General features: G+C 39.9%; 1 protein-coding gene across 3 annotated transcripts in view; it reads left to right on the forward strand.

Annotated features, from left to right (window-relative positions):
• Positions 1 to 20,170, forward strand: part of SWT1 (SWT1 RNA endoribonuclease homolog) — a 71,348-nt gene that overhangs the window by 11,202 nt on the left and 39,976 nt on the right. For all 3 annotated transcript variants that reach the window (XM_084636817.1, XM_084636815.1, XM_084636816.1), the window contains exons 4-11: positions 2,659 to 2,711; positions 4,320 to 5,085; positions 5,526 to 5,591; positions 6,600 to 6,729; positions 6,857 to 6,958; positions 8,519 to 8,707; positions 9,513 to 9,606; positions 17,596 to 17,732. In XM_084636817.1, the coding sequence (XP_084492943.1) occupies positions 2,659 to 2,711; positions 4,320 to 5,085; positions 5,526 to 5,591; positions 6,600 to 6,729; positions 6,857 to 6,958; positions 8,519 to 8,707; positions 9,513 to 9,606; positions 17,596 to 17,732 (1,537 nt within the window). The remainder of the gene's footprint in view (positions 1 to 2,658; positions 2,712 to 4,319; positions 5,086 to 5,525; positions 5,592 to 6,599; positions 6,730 to 6,856; positions 6,959 to 8,518; positions 8,708 to 9,512; positions 9,607 to 17,595; positions 17,733 to 20,170) is intronic.

Below are 20,170 nucleotides of genomic sequence, written 5' to 3' on the forward strand. Positions count from 1 at the left end.
CACCTGTACCTCACAGGCATCCTACTGCATAATATGTCAGATTTGCTTCTGATGTCCCAGTGATTGCGTGAGAACTAACCTCATAGGAGCCCTAGTCATGTGATGTTAATCAGAAAAATGTATACGAGTAATTGGGGAATCATTTTAAGAAAGCCACAATTGAGGAAGTAGCCCATTCTGGTTTAAAACAATGGTCTGGCTTGGAGGAAAAGTGAAGGCGTGTGTGTGTGTGTGTATTAAAAACAGATGGAATAAAGAGGAAGTTGATAGTCATTAATATAAGCCATAAATATAACTTGCTTTCCTTATCAATTTTCTACAAAGGAACACAAGAAGAAATCTATGGCCAGCAGAGCTAAGGACAGTGTTTAATTATTATTTTTTAAATATAAGGACAAAAAGAATCCTTAGAGTGGTATTGGACCATTATTAGATGAAAATGGTAGAATTATCAATAATAAGGCAGAAGTGTTCAATAAATATTTGTTCTGTATTTAAAGGAAAAAACTGATATATAGTTTCAACATATGGATAACACTTTCCATTCCACTGCTATCTCTGGAAGATGTTAAATAAAAGCCGCTAAAGTTAGACATTTTAAAATCAGCAGGTCCAAACTTGCATTCAAGTTAAGAGCTGGCTGAGGAGCTCGCCGAACCATTAATGTTAATTTTTTCGATACATCTTGAAGCACTGGGAAAGTTCCAGAAGACTTGAAAAAAGTATGTTCCAGCATTTAAGAAGAGTAAATGCCAGAAGCTGGGAATGGGCGACAGGGGATGGATCACTTGATGATTACCTGTTCTGTTCATCCCCCTCTGGGGCATCTGGCATTGGCCACTGTCGAAAGACAGGATACTGATTGTAGATGACATTTGGTCTGACCCAGTATGGCCGTTCTTAAATGGGATGACCAGGGTCATTGTAGACCTGTCAGCCTGACACCGATCCTTGGCAAGATAATAGAGCTGTTAATAGAGTATATGATTTGATCAAGAATTAAAGGAGTATAATATAATTAATGCCTATCAACATGAGTTTATGGAAAATAGATAACTTGATTTTTTTTTTAAAACGAGTTTACAAGTTTGGTTGATAAAGACAATAGTGTTGTAATGTATTTAGGCTTCTCTAAGGCATTTGACTTAGTACTGCATGATATTTTGTGTTTGTGCTAGGCTTTTTTCTAATATGGCACACATTAAATGGAATAAAAACTGATAGGTTTCAAAATGTAACTATAAATGGGGAATCCCCATTGAGCTGGTGTGTTTCTAGAGTGTACCACAGGGATTGGTTCTTGGCCTGTGCTATATAATTTTTTTTTATTTTATTATTTTTTATTTATTTATTAATGACTTGGAAGAAAGCAGTCATCACTGAAAGTTTGCAGGTGACACACAAATTGGTGGTAAATAATGAAGCGGACAGCTCATTGATTTGGCGCAATCTAGTTGTTTGGTAAGCTGGGTGCAAGCAAACAATGTGTTTTTTCTTTCTCAGCCAAATATGATGTCCAAGATACAGACCTGAGTAATGGGCGGAATGGTGGTATTGTTCACAGAGATTGAGAAGGGAGTTGGGGATTAAGAGAGAGCTCTGTTTTAGTCATGTTGAATTTGATGTGATGGCCAGATATTGATTATCTGGGGGAGAGGTCTGTTGTAAGCGGATGTGTATCCTACAAACACTACAGCTGCTGTCGTGCTGTACTACTGTAGTGTAGACACTTACTACAATGATGGAAGGGATTTTTCCATTGCTGTAGTAAATCCAAGAGGCAGTAGCTAGGTCGACGGAATATACAGTTGGAGGTTAGGTTGACCTGATTGTGCACAAGGACGAGGTCTGATGCTCCATTTGAACAAGGCCTCCACACTAGGGAAACTTTTAGGCTGTTGCTAACTTATTCAGGCTCATTGGAGATAGCAGTGTTGGAAGCCCTAGTCTGGATGGGGTGCTGGCTACCACCAGCACTTTAAGACCGAATACTGTGGATACATCTCTTTTGAGCAAAATTACATGACACCGTATTTAAAAAAGTCCAGCAATGTCTGGCAATCTGTTGAATTAGGACTTCCAGTGTTAGTGCCATTTGTTAATTCCAGTTCAGTTCAATGGTGGTGAGTTCTTGGAAAACTTCCTCCAATGTAGAGAAGACTTCAGAACTTTTACTCATTTCAGGAAACTGTTGAAACTCTGTGTTTAAAAAAACCGAACAACTTTCTAATGCTGGCTAATATGATTGTGACCAAACAGTGTCAAAACTCTGTTCTAGACTAGATAGAAGCTTCTAGAAAGCAATTTGGATAACGTATATTCTTTATCTACTGGTTTCTTTGTAGAATATAGGATATGCATGTATTATAAAGATCTGTGATCAGTTATACTTTGTTTCTCTTTTGTAATCCAGGTCTGTTTGTATGCTGTTACTCACTTGTTCTTTGAGGTTTCTTAAAATGCAACAGAATACAGTGAAGCATATACATTGTAATGAAGCAGCTGGCCAGTTTGTTTCAGAGTTTAGCTAGTAAAAATGTGAATGTATCCAGTGATAGGTCACAATAACACATTCTTTACTGTTTTTTTTTTTTTTTTTATTTTACTGCAATTTAGTGGTTCCTGTTAAAGTTTTTAACTTTTCTTTTCTTTTTTCAGAAATCAGAAGAGACAGGAATCTGTAACATAAGAGGACAGCTAGAATTTCAAAGGTAAATGCTTGCTTTGTCACTAAATATAACCATTTTTGTAAAAAATCAACAGAATAGTGCTTAGTATTTTAGCAAAAATATTGGGTTTTTTACTTGTGCGGTGATAGAGAATTGGGTCTTAACGGATAAAATATTTCCATTTGCATTCATGAATGGACTCTGCCTAAGTCAGTCAGGTTGTGATGGTAATTAAGAAATGAGGTCCTTAAGATTTTTTTTTTTTTTAAATTCACTATAAATTTGTGCTAAACAAGAGAAGAATGACACCCTTCTGCTGCTCGCTGGAGATCAGGGACAGTGTTATCCTCCTCATTCTGAACAGTGGGCCTTGTAATGGAAATGTCTGTGTTGCATGTTGTTCTGTAGACGTCAGCAGAAGTACTGGGCATGGAACAAAAGCAAAATGTACAGTAGAGAGCCATAGTGTAATTTAGAGGAGGATTTTGCATTAAGTATAATATCTTTCATTTTCCATTTTTGTTAGCTCTAGGTAGCCTCCAAATCAATCCAGTTGTCCTAACTCGATGCTTCAAGTAATTTTCAAGGTTACAGGCACCAAGAAATCAGTCAAGTCGTGTAACGGCAAAGGGCTCTTTGACTGACTTGTGAATTCATACCTTAAGTGGATTCCTCAGTTATTGTTGACTAAATGTTTATACTCTTATGATAACTAATAGATCTATTAGGATTTCTATTAACTACATTTTCAGTGGTTTTTATTGGTCTCCGGTGGAACAATATCTGACTTTATAGTTCAATGTGTTCAAAAATAATAATTTTAGCATATCTTGGGCCCCATTTGCAAAAGGGGCATCTTTTTCTCTCCCCCATCCCCTTTCAATTTATGCTAGACAAAACTTTGCTTTTGGCTACCCCTAGCATGACTGAAGCATGGTGGGTGACTGTCACTGTGTTGAACACAGATGCAAAAAGCATTATGGGCATAAATATTTCAAAATTATTACACTAATGTTGCATCATTTTGTTTTTTAATAAAAAATAAAAAGACTGCTACAGACATTTTGCCATGATTAAGAATCTCTGTTCAGGCTGAAATTGCAGTGCATTGCCGTAGCTAGACTTGGGTCTCATCTACTTTACTACGCTATTCCCCACAGTGCAGACAGAACCTGAGGGCTATATCCTTGAATTTCAGCAAGTTCAGCTCAGGTATATGAACAGCATTTTAACCAATCTTGCCTATGCTATAAGGCTGAACAGTGTCTTAACAATGTTGAGGACACTGCGGTATTGTAATCATTGTACCAGGCTGGTACAATGTAGACTGTGACCTTATGTTACCTTTTATTGGTCAGCAAGTTAAGAAAATTATGCAAGATGTAAAACCAGTGAGAGCAAAGCATGTCCATGAGAAGCAAAAATATCTCCCCCCCCCTCCCCCCGCCCTCAAACTCTTTTAAGGGATCGACATTGTCCTGAATTCAGAATAAATTAATGAAATTTCAAATACTTAGCAGTAACTAGCTGGGTGAAGAAGTACAATAACAGTCTAGTTCAGGCTTCTCTTTGTTTGCTGATTTCAATCACGCTAAGTTATATTGTAACTTTCTTTATAATGTAACTTCCATTTATGTAACGTTTCTGCAGATTCAAAGGACATAAATATGTTGAAGAGAAGAAACAAAAGCAAAGTCCTTATGTTCCACAAGGCACTATTGAAGGGTTCCAAGGAGAGTCTTCAAACGATAGCAAAACAATCAGTGCTGTTTTGACTCAAACTGAGAAGCGAAAAAGGATATCTATACAGTTTAAACATAATGATGTTAAACATGGAAGAGAGAAAAGCCAAAGCGATTCTGGTGTGGTCCCTACTACCAGGGAAAGCTGTAAAAAAGACCACTATTTTGAGAATGATGGAACAGGAGGGAAAATGGTGCGGCATAGTTTTGCAATCCAGAAAGACAAGCTGAGGAAGAAGAAAGAGAAAACTGAGCTCAGCAAACTAAAGGCTAGAGTTGAACAAACTATGTTGGAGAAGTTCAAGGTAGCTACTCCTACAGACTTGCTAAGTAAGAAGTTGCATGGATCAAAAAAATTGAGTGATGACTTCAGAATTCTGAAAAAGCCCTCAGCCACCTTTCCAAAGACTGCCATCTCCTGCAGTTTCCCCACTAATATGTCACACACATCATCAAAGACTTGTAAGAAGAAAGAACAACTACAAAACTCCAAAGAACTATCTAACAAAAATCACCATGATACTAAACATATACCATCATTGTATTCAACTGCAACATCTCAGGAATGGCAGTATCTTAAAGAGAAAAAACAGCCTCCTGATTCCAGCAAAACTGTTAGTAGTTCAAGAACTGAAGGAAGGACCTTTGAAGCCGTACCATTACATTTAAGACAGGTAAAGTAATAAAATCCTGGACAAGTTAGTAGTAGACAAATGGGTTAGTTTTTTTTTTTTTAAATGGTAGTTTCTAGATGACCGTATATATCTTCTCTCTCTGCTTATGGAGACGTAGGCTTAAGTTTGGCCACAACTATGAAGAATTTGTTGATCCCAACCTCATTTATACAAGACACTTGTCTACTTTTTTAAAGCATCTTAACATGTTTTTTGTATCATTATGATTGTGCCAATTTAAATATGTACTCTCTGCTCCTTTTCTATATGCCCTCTGCATTCTTTACTCTTTCTAATACTACTGCAAAGATAGTATTTGAATAGAACATTAATTTAAACAAGTTCTATTTGTGACCTGACAATAAAATTAAAGTTTGTCATCAGGTAGCAAGTGCTTGCATTCTTATAAATGTCTTTCTTCTGGCATTATTTCTCAACAGAGCTCTGAAGTCCCATGCCCTTCTGCCTCCCATCAAGCCATTCAGGTTACAGAGACAGACCAAGAGGTTAGTGATATTTCAGTTTAAACAACTGTATCCTCATTTTGCACTGTTGCTATGCCACTTCCATTCCTACTGGCCGTGGTATCTCTTTAAGTACTAAAAAAAATCCAGTTAGAGTTTGTTGCTCCTGTCAAGGGCTTTATGAAACAAGTTTACATGGTACAACCTAGTTTTAGACTTCTTGCTTCCATGTTGGAAAATGGGGTCAGAATATTTGGTTGCAAATCCCACCAATTTTATTTCCCAGCATCCCTTTACTTTTTTTGTAAAGATATAGAGCAGTGGCACTCAACCTTTCCAGACTACTGTACCCCTTTCAGGAGTCTGATTTGTCTTGAGTACCCCTAAGTTTCACCTCACTTAAAACTACTTGCTTACAAAATCAGACATAAAAAAGACAAGTGTCACAGCACACTATTACTGAAAAATTGGTTACTTTCTCATTTTTAACATATAATTATAAAATAAATCAATTGGGATATAAATATTATACTTACCTTTCAGGGTGTAGTGTATATAAAGCAGTATAAACAAGTCATTGTCTGTATGAAATTTTAGTTTGTACTGACTTGGCTAGTGCTTTTTATGTAGACTGTTATAAAACTAGGGAAATATCTAGGTGGGTGGATGTACCCCCTAGAAGACCTCTGTGTACTCCTGGGGTTTGTGTATTCTGGGTTGAGAACCACTGAAATAGAGCAATATTCCCAAAGAACTGTTGTTAGCAGAGCGCTTTTGGTCTCTGTAGTAAGGAACAGATCAAGCCTATTAACTACTGGATAGAAATGTGGTCACAAATGGAACTTTTAGGCCAGACCTTAGACTTCACATATTTTGGATATGGGCTGCAGATGTTCATACTCTTAAATTTGCTGCACCAGTTGAAAATTGACTAAGGCTAAGAACTGCACAAAACCAGCAGCAGTGATACCAAAGATGCTTGTTCCTGTCAGACCACTTTTTTAAAGAGCTTACCCACCTCTTATTTTATGTATTCATGTTTTACAATAGATGCAAATAATAGAAGACTTGCATGCTGCTCGTATTGACAAAAAGATGGCTTTGCCAGTCGTACAGACTTGTGGAGAATTGACAAGTATGGAAATAGATCTCCCAGAAGAGAATGCAGATATTCCGGCTGGTATGTCATCTGTAAGGTTGTCAGGAGGTTCCTCTGCTTTCTGCTTCCACACTTACAATATTAAAAGTAATAAGTGATCTAAGTAAGGAATGCAAAAGAATGAATTGCTATGTGTTCTCTTCTACAGCAACTACTACCTCTGGTTTGAACCTCTTGATAGTGATTGACACCAACATAATGATTAGTCACCTTCAGTTTATCATCTCTTTGAAAACTAGAGATATACCAGGTATGTGAATGCTTTTATAGCCCCTATAGAAGAGGAACAATCAACAGGTTTGTGTGTTTGTATAGTAAGCTCTTCAGGCTATGGACAATGCCTAACACACTGTACTGGAATGTACATAATGGAAAATAACTTCGTACATATTGAGGCTAACTCTTAAACACTGGGCTCCTTAACAAGCTATCCAAATCCCACATTTGGACACTTAGATTTTCACATGTAAATGCCTGTTTGTGAGAGTCTAAATTCAGAGTGTAGGCTTCCTATTAAGGAAACTGACATTTGAAAGCAGAGCAGTAAACTTTTTTACAAATTTTAAACTCCTCTGTATACATAAATTTTAGGAAACCTTGCCTTCTAAAAACCCCCAGGTCTGGTTCCATCTGATACTGGATGCTATAGAAAATCAATAAGAGTTTTTTTTTTTTTACCTGGGGTAAGGGCAGAATAGGGACTTAAGTGTTGGATCCATTATTAACAGTAAGTATTTTGCACTTCTATTGCACCTTAATACAAAGATCTCCAAGCACGTTGTTTAAACCTCGTAACAAAGCTGAGGGCACAGGAACAAATTAAAAAAGTTGAGGTCTGAGTTATATAACAGACCTGAAAATAATACATATGGAGTTCTGATGTCCAACCCAGTGCTTTCAGTACTGCCTCCTAGTATCTTGTTGAATTCTAAGTCTGTACTGCTAGAGGAACTAAGACAGCAGATACCAGCATGTTGGCATGCACCAGTGAAGTCTGTTAGGGTGCTTCTGACATTCTGAGCTAATGAACACTGATTTATAATGCAAACCAATTGGAAACTTAGCCCCATTATGCTGTAATGTATGTGGTGTATTTCTGATCATGTAAGTGCCAGAGATAAAGAATGGGGCCAACGTATATAGCATTGACAGAATAGTCATTCACTTTCTAATGTATTCATTGTGTGTCTAGTATATTCCAGTTTTAATGACAAAGTTTAGTCCATATTTTTAAAGAATTTTTTTAACCATGTTCATTGAAAATGTAGGACGTTAAAACTTTTGTCTAGTGTCCATAGCATTTATCGCTGATATAGTGTTGTTGAATGATGGTCTTTGCAAACCATTGTTGCCTTTTATTTATTAGATTATATGTAATGACAATCATCTGTGAACATGTCAGTCTTCCCTTTTCCTCTACTGCTCTGTGACTTTATTTTAGCATCAAGCATCACACAGTATGGTATTCACTGAGTGGCAAACAGCATGACGGGATTACCACAACAATTATGTCAAAATATGGTACAGTAATGTGATAAAAATTGTTTACTGATTACTCCTCAACTTTGCATGTCATCACTTTTAAGATAACCCATTGAATGAGTGTTTATATTGAATTTAACATTAGGAAAGCTAACTTCTGTTTAAAAAAATAAAATAAAATTAATCCTCCTGTATACAAATGAAATGGGTCTTGCCCAGTAATGCAGAAATCTGCTAATACACACAAACCTCAGGAGCTATGTTCACATTAAAATGGAACCTACTGTAGTTCAATTGGCATTTTTAAAAAAAAAATTTTTTTTTCTAGGCACGGGCAGACTTGCACTGATAATTCCTTGGGTGGTTCTACAAGAACTGGACAACTTGAAGAAAGGCAAAGTACTACAACATGTTCGGCACAAAGCTGTCCCTGCAGTTGAGTTCATCTATACTTGTCTCAAAAACCAAGATTCAAAGCTGTGGGGGCAATCCATGCAGCTTGCCTCTCAGAAAATATGTAAGCTATGTACATAGTTACATTTATTTCTGGGTTGAATGGTCCTCACAGCTCTACTAGTGTGAGAATCAGCATCTACTTCTGGGCTTAATATAATCTTCACTTTTACCTTTGCAATTTCCCTATTAAAACTGACTATTATTCGCTATGGGCCTGATTCTCCACGCTGTCGCACCAATTTTATACTGTTGATTGATGTCAGAGTTATGCTGACATAAAACTGGTGTAATGGAGTGAAGAATCAGGCCCTATATATTTCTCTCTCTTTTGTGATGGGTAGGTGTTGGTCTTCTGATAACTCAGAAAGATCAACATCACCTATATTTTTTCAGTATGAACCCATCAAATATACCTTAATCAGTAGTAAAGGATTTTTTTAATATTTAGTACATGGGTAGTTTATAATCAAAACTAGTACTTCATTCCCTACCATGTTATCAATAAATTTATTTATTACAGCATTCTCAATTCTAGCTGTCTCCATTTTATAAATAGGCTGTGGGGAGTTACTTCATCCTACCAAGCTAGGTATGGATTGCGTGTCGTCTTCAGTTGGTGACTACTGACCTAGTTGATCACAGAGCTCTGTAAGCAATTTGTCTGAAGTTGCACAGCAAGAAAGCAGCAGTTTCTAGTAGAACTCGGGGAATTCCTGGGTCCCAGATCTGTACTTAGACCACACATCTCCCCTTTGCTTGACCAAATACAGTGTTTGAATACAGTATCTTAATAAATATATTAAGATATTGCTTATGAAGCCTGATTATTTCTGAATATATTGCCATTGTGTTTGCTAAATTTGCAGATGGATTGAGTGATGAAAACAATGATGATCGTGTTTTACAATGCTGCTTGCAGTATCGGAGTCTTTTCCCTCAAGCTTTTGTCATACTGTGCACGTGAGTTACATTTGCATCTCATGTTCTGTTTTCAAGTCTGAGATTGCTGAATTCTGTGTTTGGGGAGGAGACTACACACCCATCAGTTTTAGATGTGATTTGAAATAATTTTTTTTTGAGACACAAAATAACTTGAGATAACTCCTTTGTGGTATAAAGGAATAATTAAAAACAGTCACTCTACTTAAAGTGTTATGGTTAGAGTTAATTCAAGTTCTTAATTTTCTTAAAACTGGAATTTGCTGGAAAACAATTGCTAATATTACTGGTGCTGCATAAAGTAACCAAAGACTTAATAATCACTTTTTGGGTGGTTTCAGAGTAACAGCCGTGTTAGTCTGTATTCGCAAAAAGAAAAGGAGTACTTGTGGCACCTTAGAGACTAACCAATTTATTTGAGCATGAGCTTTCGTGAGCTACAGCTCACTTCATCGGATGCATACCGTGGAAACTGCAGCAGACTTTATATACACACAGAGATCATGAAACAATACCTCCTCCCACCCACTGTCCTGCTGGTAATAGCTTATCTAAAGTGATCATCAAATTGGGCCATTTCCAGCACAAATCCAGGTTTTCTCACCCTCCACCCCCCCCCACACGAACTCACTCTCCTGCTGGTAATAGCCCATCCAAAGTGACCACTCTCTACACAATGTGCATGATAATCAAGGTGGGCCATTTCCTGCACAAATCCAGGTTCTCTCACCCCCCTCCAAAAACCCCACACACAAACTCACTCTCCTGCTGGTAATCGCTCATCCAAAGTGACCACTCTCCATACAATGTGCATGGTAAGTGAGAAAACCTGGATTTGTGCTGGAAATGGCCCAACTTGATGATCACTTTAGATAAGCTATTACCAGCAGGACAGTGGGGTGGGAGGAGGTATTGTTTCATGATCTCTGTGTGTATATAAAGTCTGCTGCAGTTTCCATGGTATGCATCCGATGAAGTGAGCTGTAGCTCACGAAAGCTCATGCTCAAATAAATTGGTTAGTCTCTAAGGTGCCACAAGTACTCCTTTTCTTTTTACTTTTTGGGTGGGAACAGAGCAGAGATCTGGTTGTACATAGATGTTTGGATTTCATACACAGTGGAGTTGGTAGTAGTGTGTGTTACAGTGTGTATGGATAGGGATTGACTTTGTTCTAATTCTGCTGCTGATTTTTGTGACTTGATTCTAGCTTTGGCTACACTAGGAATTGAAACTTCATTTTCAGCAACTGATCTCCTTGAATGGATACTGAAAAGGTTATTCGAGTGAATACCAGACAAAATCAATACCATTTCAGAAAGTGGAAATGAGTTCTCTAATGGAAACTGGTTTAATTTGTGCAAACTTAATGTGTGGGAGCCAAATTAATGTTTTCAATGGAAACCTAGGCAAACATGAGTATGGAGAGACTGTCCATGTTAATGATTCCATGTTAAGTTAGCACAATCTGAGTTAAGGGATGACTGTTTTATTATGCGGCTCTATTAAACTCAGACTGTGATCTATACTCTTAAAATCCATCTCTACTCTACTCTTTTTGGCTTCTTTACAGCCTCATGAGTAATAAAGATTCTCCAGCTGGAACTTGGTTAATTTTGTTGTATTAGACAGAACAGAATTCAGCTTAGTCCATCACATCTTCATTGGGTACGCAGCAGGGTGGATTGATTTAAAACATTGGCTTAAATCTTGTTTTTGCATTTGTATTGCTTAATTCTTTTTCAGGTGCTTGCACATGTCCATTCCACTTAAATGTCTGTGCCAGTGCACCAGAGCTAGAGAACATTTTTCCATAGTGGAACCTATGTGGGCAGCACGTGTGTCCTCCATGCACTGGTGCTGCTTAGCAGGCGCATGAAAGGCAGAGATGCCCCTCAGTTTCTTCTCTCTGCCTGTGATTGGTGGTCAGAGCAAGTGTGAGCTCTTCATGTTTTCTCTGTGTGTTAGTTACTTAGCTAGCTAGCTCTACCCATTTTAGGTTTCCATTTACTTATTATTTTGTCATTGTTTTTGTTGAGCTTTGCTCTGTACTGCGATATACTGAAGTCTTTTCCTTTTGAGGGCTAAATGATCAGACTCCCTTAAGGATAGTTCTGAGGTTAGGAGGTGAGGTGGTCCCCTGTACTCTATTCCTGCAATGTTAAGTTGTTGACTCCAGCATCTCCAGAGGCTCTGGCGAGAGAGACTCCATTGCCTACTTCATCTGTGGCACTGATTTCTGTCCTCGGGCTATTTTGTCAGTACCAACTATGTATTAGGCATATGCGGTGGCACAGGATCTCTTGTGCTTGTCAATGCCAGCTTCACCTCTCGGGCAGGATAACTCCCAGATCCGACAGCATTGGCACCAACCCACATGGTACCAATTGTGCAGGACAATGTAGAATTGCAAATCATCAGGTGTGCCTTGCCAGATATGATTATTTAAATTGGAATGCAATGTCTAAATCTCAAGACAAGTTACCAAACAGTGTCAAAGAGGAATTTAAGGTGTTTATTAATGAGGGTTGTTTGGTTTCCCAGTCCTATCTACAGGCTTCACTGGATGAAGCAGACTCAGCAGCTCCACTGACGGCAGCAGCCATTGCTATGCGTTGTGCTTCATGGCTGCATGCACTGGAAGTGCAGCATGCTATAGAAGACTTGCCTTCAAAGGTTCAGGTCTGTTCTCTGGCAAAATAGCTGAGACTCTGCACTCTTTAAAAGATTCCTCAGCAATCCTGAAATCTTTGGGTATTTATACTCCTGCTATAAAAACTGAAAAGGACTGTGGCATAAGTGGTCTTGCCTAGTGGTCGCAGCTGGGCTGAGGTCTGCCCAGCAGGGACAGTAGTCACAAGGCAGGAGTTGGAGGAATTCCAAAAACAAGTTCTGTAAGCAAGAGCCAGGGTTGGAGTCAAGCCAGGATCAGAGCTCAGAAGTAGTATAAGGCTGGAATCAGGAGGCAAGAGTCAGGCTGCAGTCAGAGGCTGAAGATCAGAGTCTGTAGCAGGCTAGAGTCAGGAATCAGGGTGAGAGTAAGGCTGGAGTCAGACACAGGAGATCAAGCAGAGTCTGGCGTTGCAGCAGGCTGAAGTCTGTGAGGTTGCCTAGACCACTTCCTGGGGCAACCCATGGGGTTAAATAGTGCACTTGGCCAATCAGAGGGGTGTAGGGTACTGTCACTCTAGATCTCTTGGACGGTATTTCCTACAGTGTTTACTCTCCATAGTGCTCTCTGGCTGAGCCTCTGGATGTCCTCCCAGTGGCACAGTGAGAAATATAGCTGTCCCAGACTCCGCAGACCTGGGTCCTTACAAAGAGAAAACCGTTTCTGCCTCAGGGTCATCAGAGGTATCCATCGTATTACCTGGTGAAGGAGCATAACTTTTCTGTCATAAATATAAAGGGAAGGATAACCATCTTTCTGTATACAGTGCTATAAAATCCCTTCTGGTTAGAGGCAAAACCCTTTCGCCTGTAAAGGGTTAAGAAGCTAAGGTAATCTAGCTGGCACCTGACCCAAAATGACCAATGAGAGGACAAGAATTTCAAAGCTGGGGGGACGACGACACAAAGGGTTAGTCTGTCTGTGTGATGTTTTTGCAGATCAGGAATGCAGCCTTACAACTCCTGTAAAGTTAAGTAAGTAAGCTAGCTAGAAATGCATTAGATTTCCTTTTGGTTAATGGCTTGTAAAATAAGCTGTGCTGGATGGAATGTATATTCCTGTTTTTTGTGTCTTTTTGTAATTTAAGGTTTTGCCTAGAGGGGTTCTCTGTTTTGAATCTGATTACCCTGTAAGGTATTTACCATCCTGATTTTACAGAGGTGATTCTTTTACCTTTTCTTTAATTAAAATTCTTCTTTTAAGAACCTGATTGATTTTTCATTGCCTTTAAGATCCAAGAGTTTGGGTCTGTGTTCACCTGTACAATTTGAGGATTCTTATCAAGCCTTCCCCAGGAAAGGGGGTGTTGGGCTTGGGGGGATATTTTGGGGGAAGATGTCTCCAAGTGGGCTCTTTCCCTGTTCTTTGTTTAAAACACTTGGTGGTGGCAGCATAAGGTTCAAGGACAAGGCAAAGTTTACACCTTGGGGAAGTTTTTAACCTAGGCTGGTAAGAATAAGCTTAGGGGGTCTTTTATGCAGGTCCCCACATCTGCACCCTGGAGTTCAGAGTGGGGAAGGAACCTTGACAACTTCTAAAAGACATGACAAGTTCCAGAGGAGGAGACCTACATCTGTGACCGTGAGACAGCTGTCAATTTCCAAACAGTCTGTCTGACTCAGTTGAGAGCACCAAACCACTTAAGAGAGTTCCCCTCCTTTTGGCTGCAAGTTGTACCGCTTGGAATCATGTTGTCAGACAGGTGGGTTCTAAGCACAGTGGAACTGGGATATATTCTACAAATCATGTCTATTCCACTCTCCCATCCACTTTTTCTGTCTCTTTTCAGGGATCACTCCCTTGAGACTGTACTAATTCAGGAAGGACAGTCTCTGCTGCTGTTAGAGGCCATAGAAGTGCCTCCTACATCGGGAGAAGGGGTTTTATTCTTGGTGTTTTCTCATTCTGAAGTCCAAGGAAGGCCTCAGACCCATTCTGGACCTGCAGAATCTCAAGCAATTCATTTAAAAAAAAATTCTAATGGTTACTATTATCCCATTCCTGTCTCTCAACGACTGGCTTGCTACCTGTGATTTAAAGGAGGCATACTTCCTTTTGGCCTGTCACAGGAAGTTCCTAAGATTTGTTCTGGCAGATGTCCATTATCAGTTCACATTTTTCCATTTGGCTTGTCCTCTGTCCCTGCCCTGAGTTTTCACAATGTGTGCGGTGGTGGGGCAGCACATGATCAAAGGGTGGGCATTAGGTGTATCTATACTTGAACAACTAGTTGCTCCTTGGACAGTCCAAGAACCGGTGGAAGAAGGGGTGCAGAAGGTCTTGTGTCTCAAGTTTTAGGCCTGCTACTCAAAGACCAACCAGATCTCACCTCTGCAAAGAAGATAAAATTTGCAGGGGCAGTTCTCGCTTCAACCACAGCAAGGCCATATTTGTTTCAAGCAATACACAATCTGTGCTCAGAATTCCGGGTGCATCCCTGTATAACAGTGAGGAATTGCAAGAGACTTTTAGGACACTATGGCAACTTGCACATATGTTACCCAGCATGCCAGACTTCACCTTAGGGTCATGCAGAGGTGGTTGAAGTCAGTTTACCATTGTTCCCGACATCTGCTGGGCATGCTGACTCAAATGCCTGCAACTGTTCTCTTCTCCCTGAATTGGTGGATGGTCACAGGCAATGTATGCACAAGGGTTCCTTTTACTTCTGATCTACCAGTAGTGCCTCTAGTCACAGGTGCTTTATCCTTGGCTGGGGAGCACATCCTATGAGCTTACAGACTCAGGGTCAGGATGGTTTCCCCTATATCCGGGATAAGCAACCTTTGGCATGTGGCCCGTCAGAGAAATCTGCTGGTGGGCCAGGACGGTTTGTTTACCAGCAGCGTCTGTAGGTTCTGCTGACCACAGCTCCCACTGGCTGTGGTTAGTTGTTCCAGGCCAATGGGGTCTGTGGGAAGCAGCGTGGGCCTAGGGATGTGCTGGTCGCCACTTCCCACATCCCCCATTGGCTTGGAACGGAGAACCACGGCCAGTGGGAGTTGCAGTCAGCCGAACCTGCGGACGCTGCTGGTAAGCAAAGACAGAGTAGCCTTACATCTTCACCCCAAATTTCTTGCCAAGGTGGTTTTTGACTTTCATTTGAAACAGACTGTTTACTTGCTGACATTCTTTCCCATTCTCACAAAGATGAAGAGCAGCTACATACCTTGGACATTGAAAGAACATTAGCTTTTTACTTTGTCAGAATTAAGGAGTTTTGGGCATCTCCTCAGCTGTTTGTTTCATTTTATTATTGTATGAAAGAGAAATCAGTAACCTCCCAGAGGATCTGCTCCTGGACTTCCACTTGCATTTCCTTGTTACAATATTGCCCATGTATCTTTTCCCCACAAAGTGTTAGCCCACTCTGCAAGGACTAAAAGGTGGCTTCAACAGCTTTCCTGGGTCATGTTCCTATTACTGACACTTGCTAGGCTGTCATGTGGTCTTTGGTTTATATGATGACCCTTATGCCATCTCCTCTCCAGAGATAATGCTAAGTTTGGGAGAAGAGTGGTGTAGTCCTTGTTTAGGTAGACAGTGATACCCTCCTCCATCAGGATCTGCTTGAGAGTTACCTAAGTAGAATGGACAAGTGCAAGCACTCAAAGAAGGGAAAAAGAGATACCTGTTCAGGAATTCAGAGTAGCAGCTGTGTTTGTCTGTATCTGGAAAAAGAACAGGAGTACTTGTGGCACCTTAGAGACTAACAGATTTATTAGAGCATAAGCTTTCATGGGCTACAAGAATTGTTGTTCAACATGTTATGCGTGTCCATTTCATAATCTGCTCTTCTCCCCTCTACCCTGGAGCCACTATGTATGGTGGCTTCTGGTATGAGAAGGAACTGAGGGGGAGGTTGGGATGGCTCTGCCCTTAAACCTGTCTCCAAGCAGCATGAGTGCCCCATGGGTACTGCTATGGGAGAAAGTGCTCTGGTGCACAGACAACTAAGTGAAGTGTACATGTGCAACTCGTCTTGAGCAACAGTTACAGAACAGACATGTAACTATTTATTTTTTATTCTTCCTAAGAGTGGCTGAGTCTCCTTAATCATTAACTTTAAAACACATGGATTTGCAACTACATAGAGCCATCACAGTAAATTTGGTACTTTTTTGCCACTTTGGATGATACACTGAATCAATACACATTTAAGCAATTGTATAGTTTAATATACATTTATTCATATTTGTAGTTTACATTTTTATGATATTAGAAAATTGTGAATAATGCATTTCTTATTTGCTAGTGCATTAATTTTTTTACTTGTGATTTGTGTCAAGCTGCATTTAAATGGTAATTGAAATTCAATTAATGCACAAACAGCATTTTAAAATTGGTTTTATTTAATTAATAAAAATCTCTTTTAAATGTGCTGGATACATTAGTATCAAAAATGTTTGCATTTAAAATGGATTTATTAAAGAAGGTATTATCGATAGGCACTGACTAGAAACTATCAGTGCCATTAAGTCCTTTAAGATTTTAGAACTAGTAGAGCTCCTCCTCCTCTTCCAATCTATGAATAAGAAACAAGCTTTGCCTTTTTTCTCTTTTCTTCAAATTCCCAATTGGTTTCTCACCTTCTGAATGAATTAGTCATTGACCTAAAATACTATCTCTGCACCTGTAGAAGACGCTACTATTGTCAAAAGCTGATTTAGCACTTCAACTTACTCTGGTTCCAGGTGCTTTAGCCACTGACTTCTACCAGTTTAGTGGTTTGACTTTCTTTAAAATTTTAGTAGCAAACATGTCCTGCTTGAATATTTTTATTTAATTTTAATGGATTAGATTAAGTAAAATAGGTTACAAATTCAAATGTATTTTTAGTTTTAAATTTAAAATCGGTTTAATTTAAAAAATCCAATTTGATTTTTTAAAAAAAAATATATCCTGCTTTTCAGGTCTAAGAGTAAAGACATGTATAGGGTGGTGGTTTGAAGGGGGGAGGGGAGGGCGTGTTTTTGTTTTTTGGCAGTAAGTAAGCAAATATGGTTTCATCTGTTGAGCTAAAAGATGCCAGTGTTTGCAGTTGCTTTTCTGGTGAAGTCAGGCCTAAAGTGTGGTTATAAAGTTTTTGTCATCATCCTCTTAAATATATTTTGAGTGTTGCTTTTCAGAATAGATATTTTTGATTTAACCATCTCATCTGCTTTCTTATATAGGTACCTTTTTTCTTTCTCAGGCAACATGTTGTTTATAGTGAAGCCCTTCAAGATTTATATGGGCTTACTGAAGACAAGTTTGTCAATGGGTTAGCTTTATGGTTTAGAATATAATAGTGTTGTTGAGCAGTTAATAGATCAAAACAAAAGTAAATCTCTTTTCATAGGGATGATAAAAATTTATGCAGCAAAGCCCTGGTGAGTGATGTAAAGGCCCTATGCAAAGCAGATTTGGTTAGTGCACTCCAGAACCTGAATGTAAACAGCCATCAGAACTGTGTTGGCCTACAACAATCAAAAACAGGTTAGTTTGCATGTGTGCGCATATTTATAGTGGCCCTGTGAGTCATGCGGAGCATAATTAAGTGTGCAGTAAAGTTTCCATTGTTACTTTGTCTTCATACACTCGGAACTTCTAGAACAATCACCTTGAGGGCTGAAATTTTCCATCTTTGGTCTCTACGTGCATGTGCGTGTGAAGTTTGAGAGCTTGAATAAAACTGTTTCAGTTGATCCAATGATGAAAGTATTAAGTATGTTTCCCAGCTCTGTGTATAGGTGTGCATTAAAACAAAACTTCTAGCTACCTTTTAAAAAATCTATTCTTTAAATAGAGGTTAGCCCCAACACAACTCTAACTCAAAAAGGTTTCATACTAAGTCATGAATCCACTATTAGTTGGATTCCTGAACTAACTTATCAATCTAAGTTCACTCAATAATACTGCTTAATATGAACAGCTATACTTGTACCTGAGCAATGGGTTATAATGGTGTAACTTAGCCTTGAGTGGGCTGTTCAGGATTCAAGATAGCTGTTGATATTAAACAGTATTATGGAGTTGTCTTGTAATATACCAGGTATAATTCTATTGAAATCAGTGGAATTTTACCTACTTAAATCCTGGCTGTATTTGGCCCCTGGTATTCTATAGAGAGGTATTTCTTGGACACACAAATGTAAGTTCATTTCTAAGTTACTGTAGCAAGCCGCTGACTCACCAGCATGGCGCCTCCTGCTGGTTGTCCGGGAATTAGCTCTTTCCAGCCTCGGAGAGCCTCCTGCTGGCCGGTTTCTCCCTACCGGTACCTGCTTCCTTGTCAATCTCCACCACTGTACTTCAGGCATTTCAGGCCCCCTTTCCTTGGGGTGCTGTTCCACAGCAGCACCCCCACACTCTAGGTCTCCCCTCACAGGGGAACCCCCTCCCCCATGCCCACCTTCCCTTAGTGGCTACTGCCAGTCATCATCTAGCCCCCTTTCTCTGGGGCAAACTGCAGTCTGTAATGGCCACTTATCATTGGCAAGGGGGGTTGGACCTGCTGCCTTTCTAGCCCTAGCTGTCTTCCTGTAGCCCCAGTATCTCCTTAGGCCTTCCTGCCAGGCCTCAGCCTGGGAGGTAGCCAGGCCTGAGCTCCCCAGCTCAGCCTGCCCCTTCCCCAGCACTGGTCTGTCAAAGGTACCCTGTCTCTCCCAGGCAGCGAGGTCCTTCTCACTTCAGGGCTGGGGTGAGACTCACACAGCTCCTTACTCACAGCCCTCTTATTGGGGCCAGCTGTGCCCTGATTGAGCTGGCCACACCTGTAGCCAGCTCGCCAGCCTCCCTCAGCTGCGCTCACTTCTTTTATCCTGGGAGCGGGGTAACCACCCCTCTACAGTCACTTAAATCAGGAATGTGGAGTAGAGTCATGAATAAATATATTCTGAGAAATTAGGTCCCCTTGCTTAGTGGTCTGTCGCTTAAGACAAAGCATAATACAAATTGGCATAATAAGATGTACTGAGGAAAACGTAAGAAAATCCTGCTGGGAAGTGACTTCATCTGATCTAGAAGGCTGAAATACCCCATGTGCTTAGTAACACAGCTTTCTGTGGACATGTATTAGTGCTGATCTCTTTGCATTTGCTGCCCTTTAAATACAGAGTCCAGATCAGGTTTTTGCCTGATATTAAGAGCCCTCTGTAGGACTGGCTCTAGGTACCAAAGAGATCACCTCTCGCTGTGTGATTGTGACTTCCCATATTTGGTATATTCCGAACAAAGAAACTCTGCTAGTAGGAGGAAATTCATGAAGTGTGCAAGACTAAACTTTCAGAGGATCTGAACTAGAGAACTGTCTGCCACGAGAAAAGAATGATGGATGTGCATACTTCCAGAACTAATACAAAATTCAGTTCTTCACTGATCTTTCTCTCAAGGATCTTGATGGGACCAGTGCTGTTCAACATATACATTAATGATCTGGAAAAGGGGGTGAACAGTGATTAAAAATTATTCAAGATAAGAATGACCATACTGGGTCAGACCAAAGGTCCATCTAACCTACTTTTCTGTCTTCTGACAGTGGCCAGTGCCAGGTGCCCCAGAGGGAATGAACAGAATAGGTAATCATCAAGTGATCCATTCCCTGTCGCTCATTCCCAGGTTCTGGCAAACAGAGGCTAGGGACACCATCCCTGCCTGTCCTGACTAATAGTCATTGGTGGACCTATCCTCCATGAATTTATCTAGTTCTTTTTTAAACCCTATTATAATCTTGGCCTTCACAACATCCTCTGGCAAAGAGTTCCACAGGTTGACTGTGCATTGTGTGAAGAAATACTTCCTTTTTTTTGTTTTTAAGCCTGCTTCCTATTTTCACGTGGTGACCCCTAGTTCTTGTGTTATGAGAAGGAGTAAATAACACTTTCTCCACACCAGTCACGATTTTATAGACCTCTATCATATCCCCCTAAGTTGTC

This window comes from Lepidochelys olivacea (assembly GCF_965140295.1).
Source record: "Lepidochelys olivacea isolate rLepOli2 genome assembly, chromosome: 8".
In the NCBI taxonomy this organism is placed as follows: domain Eukaryota; kingdom Metazoa; phylum Chordata; order Testudines; family Cheloniidae; genus Lepidochelys; species Lepidochelys olivacea.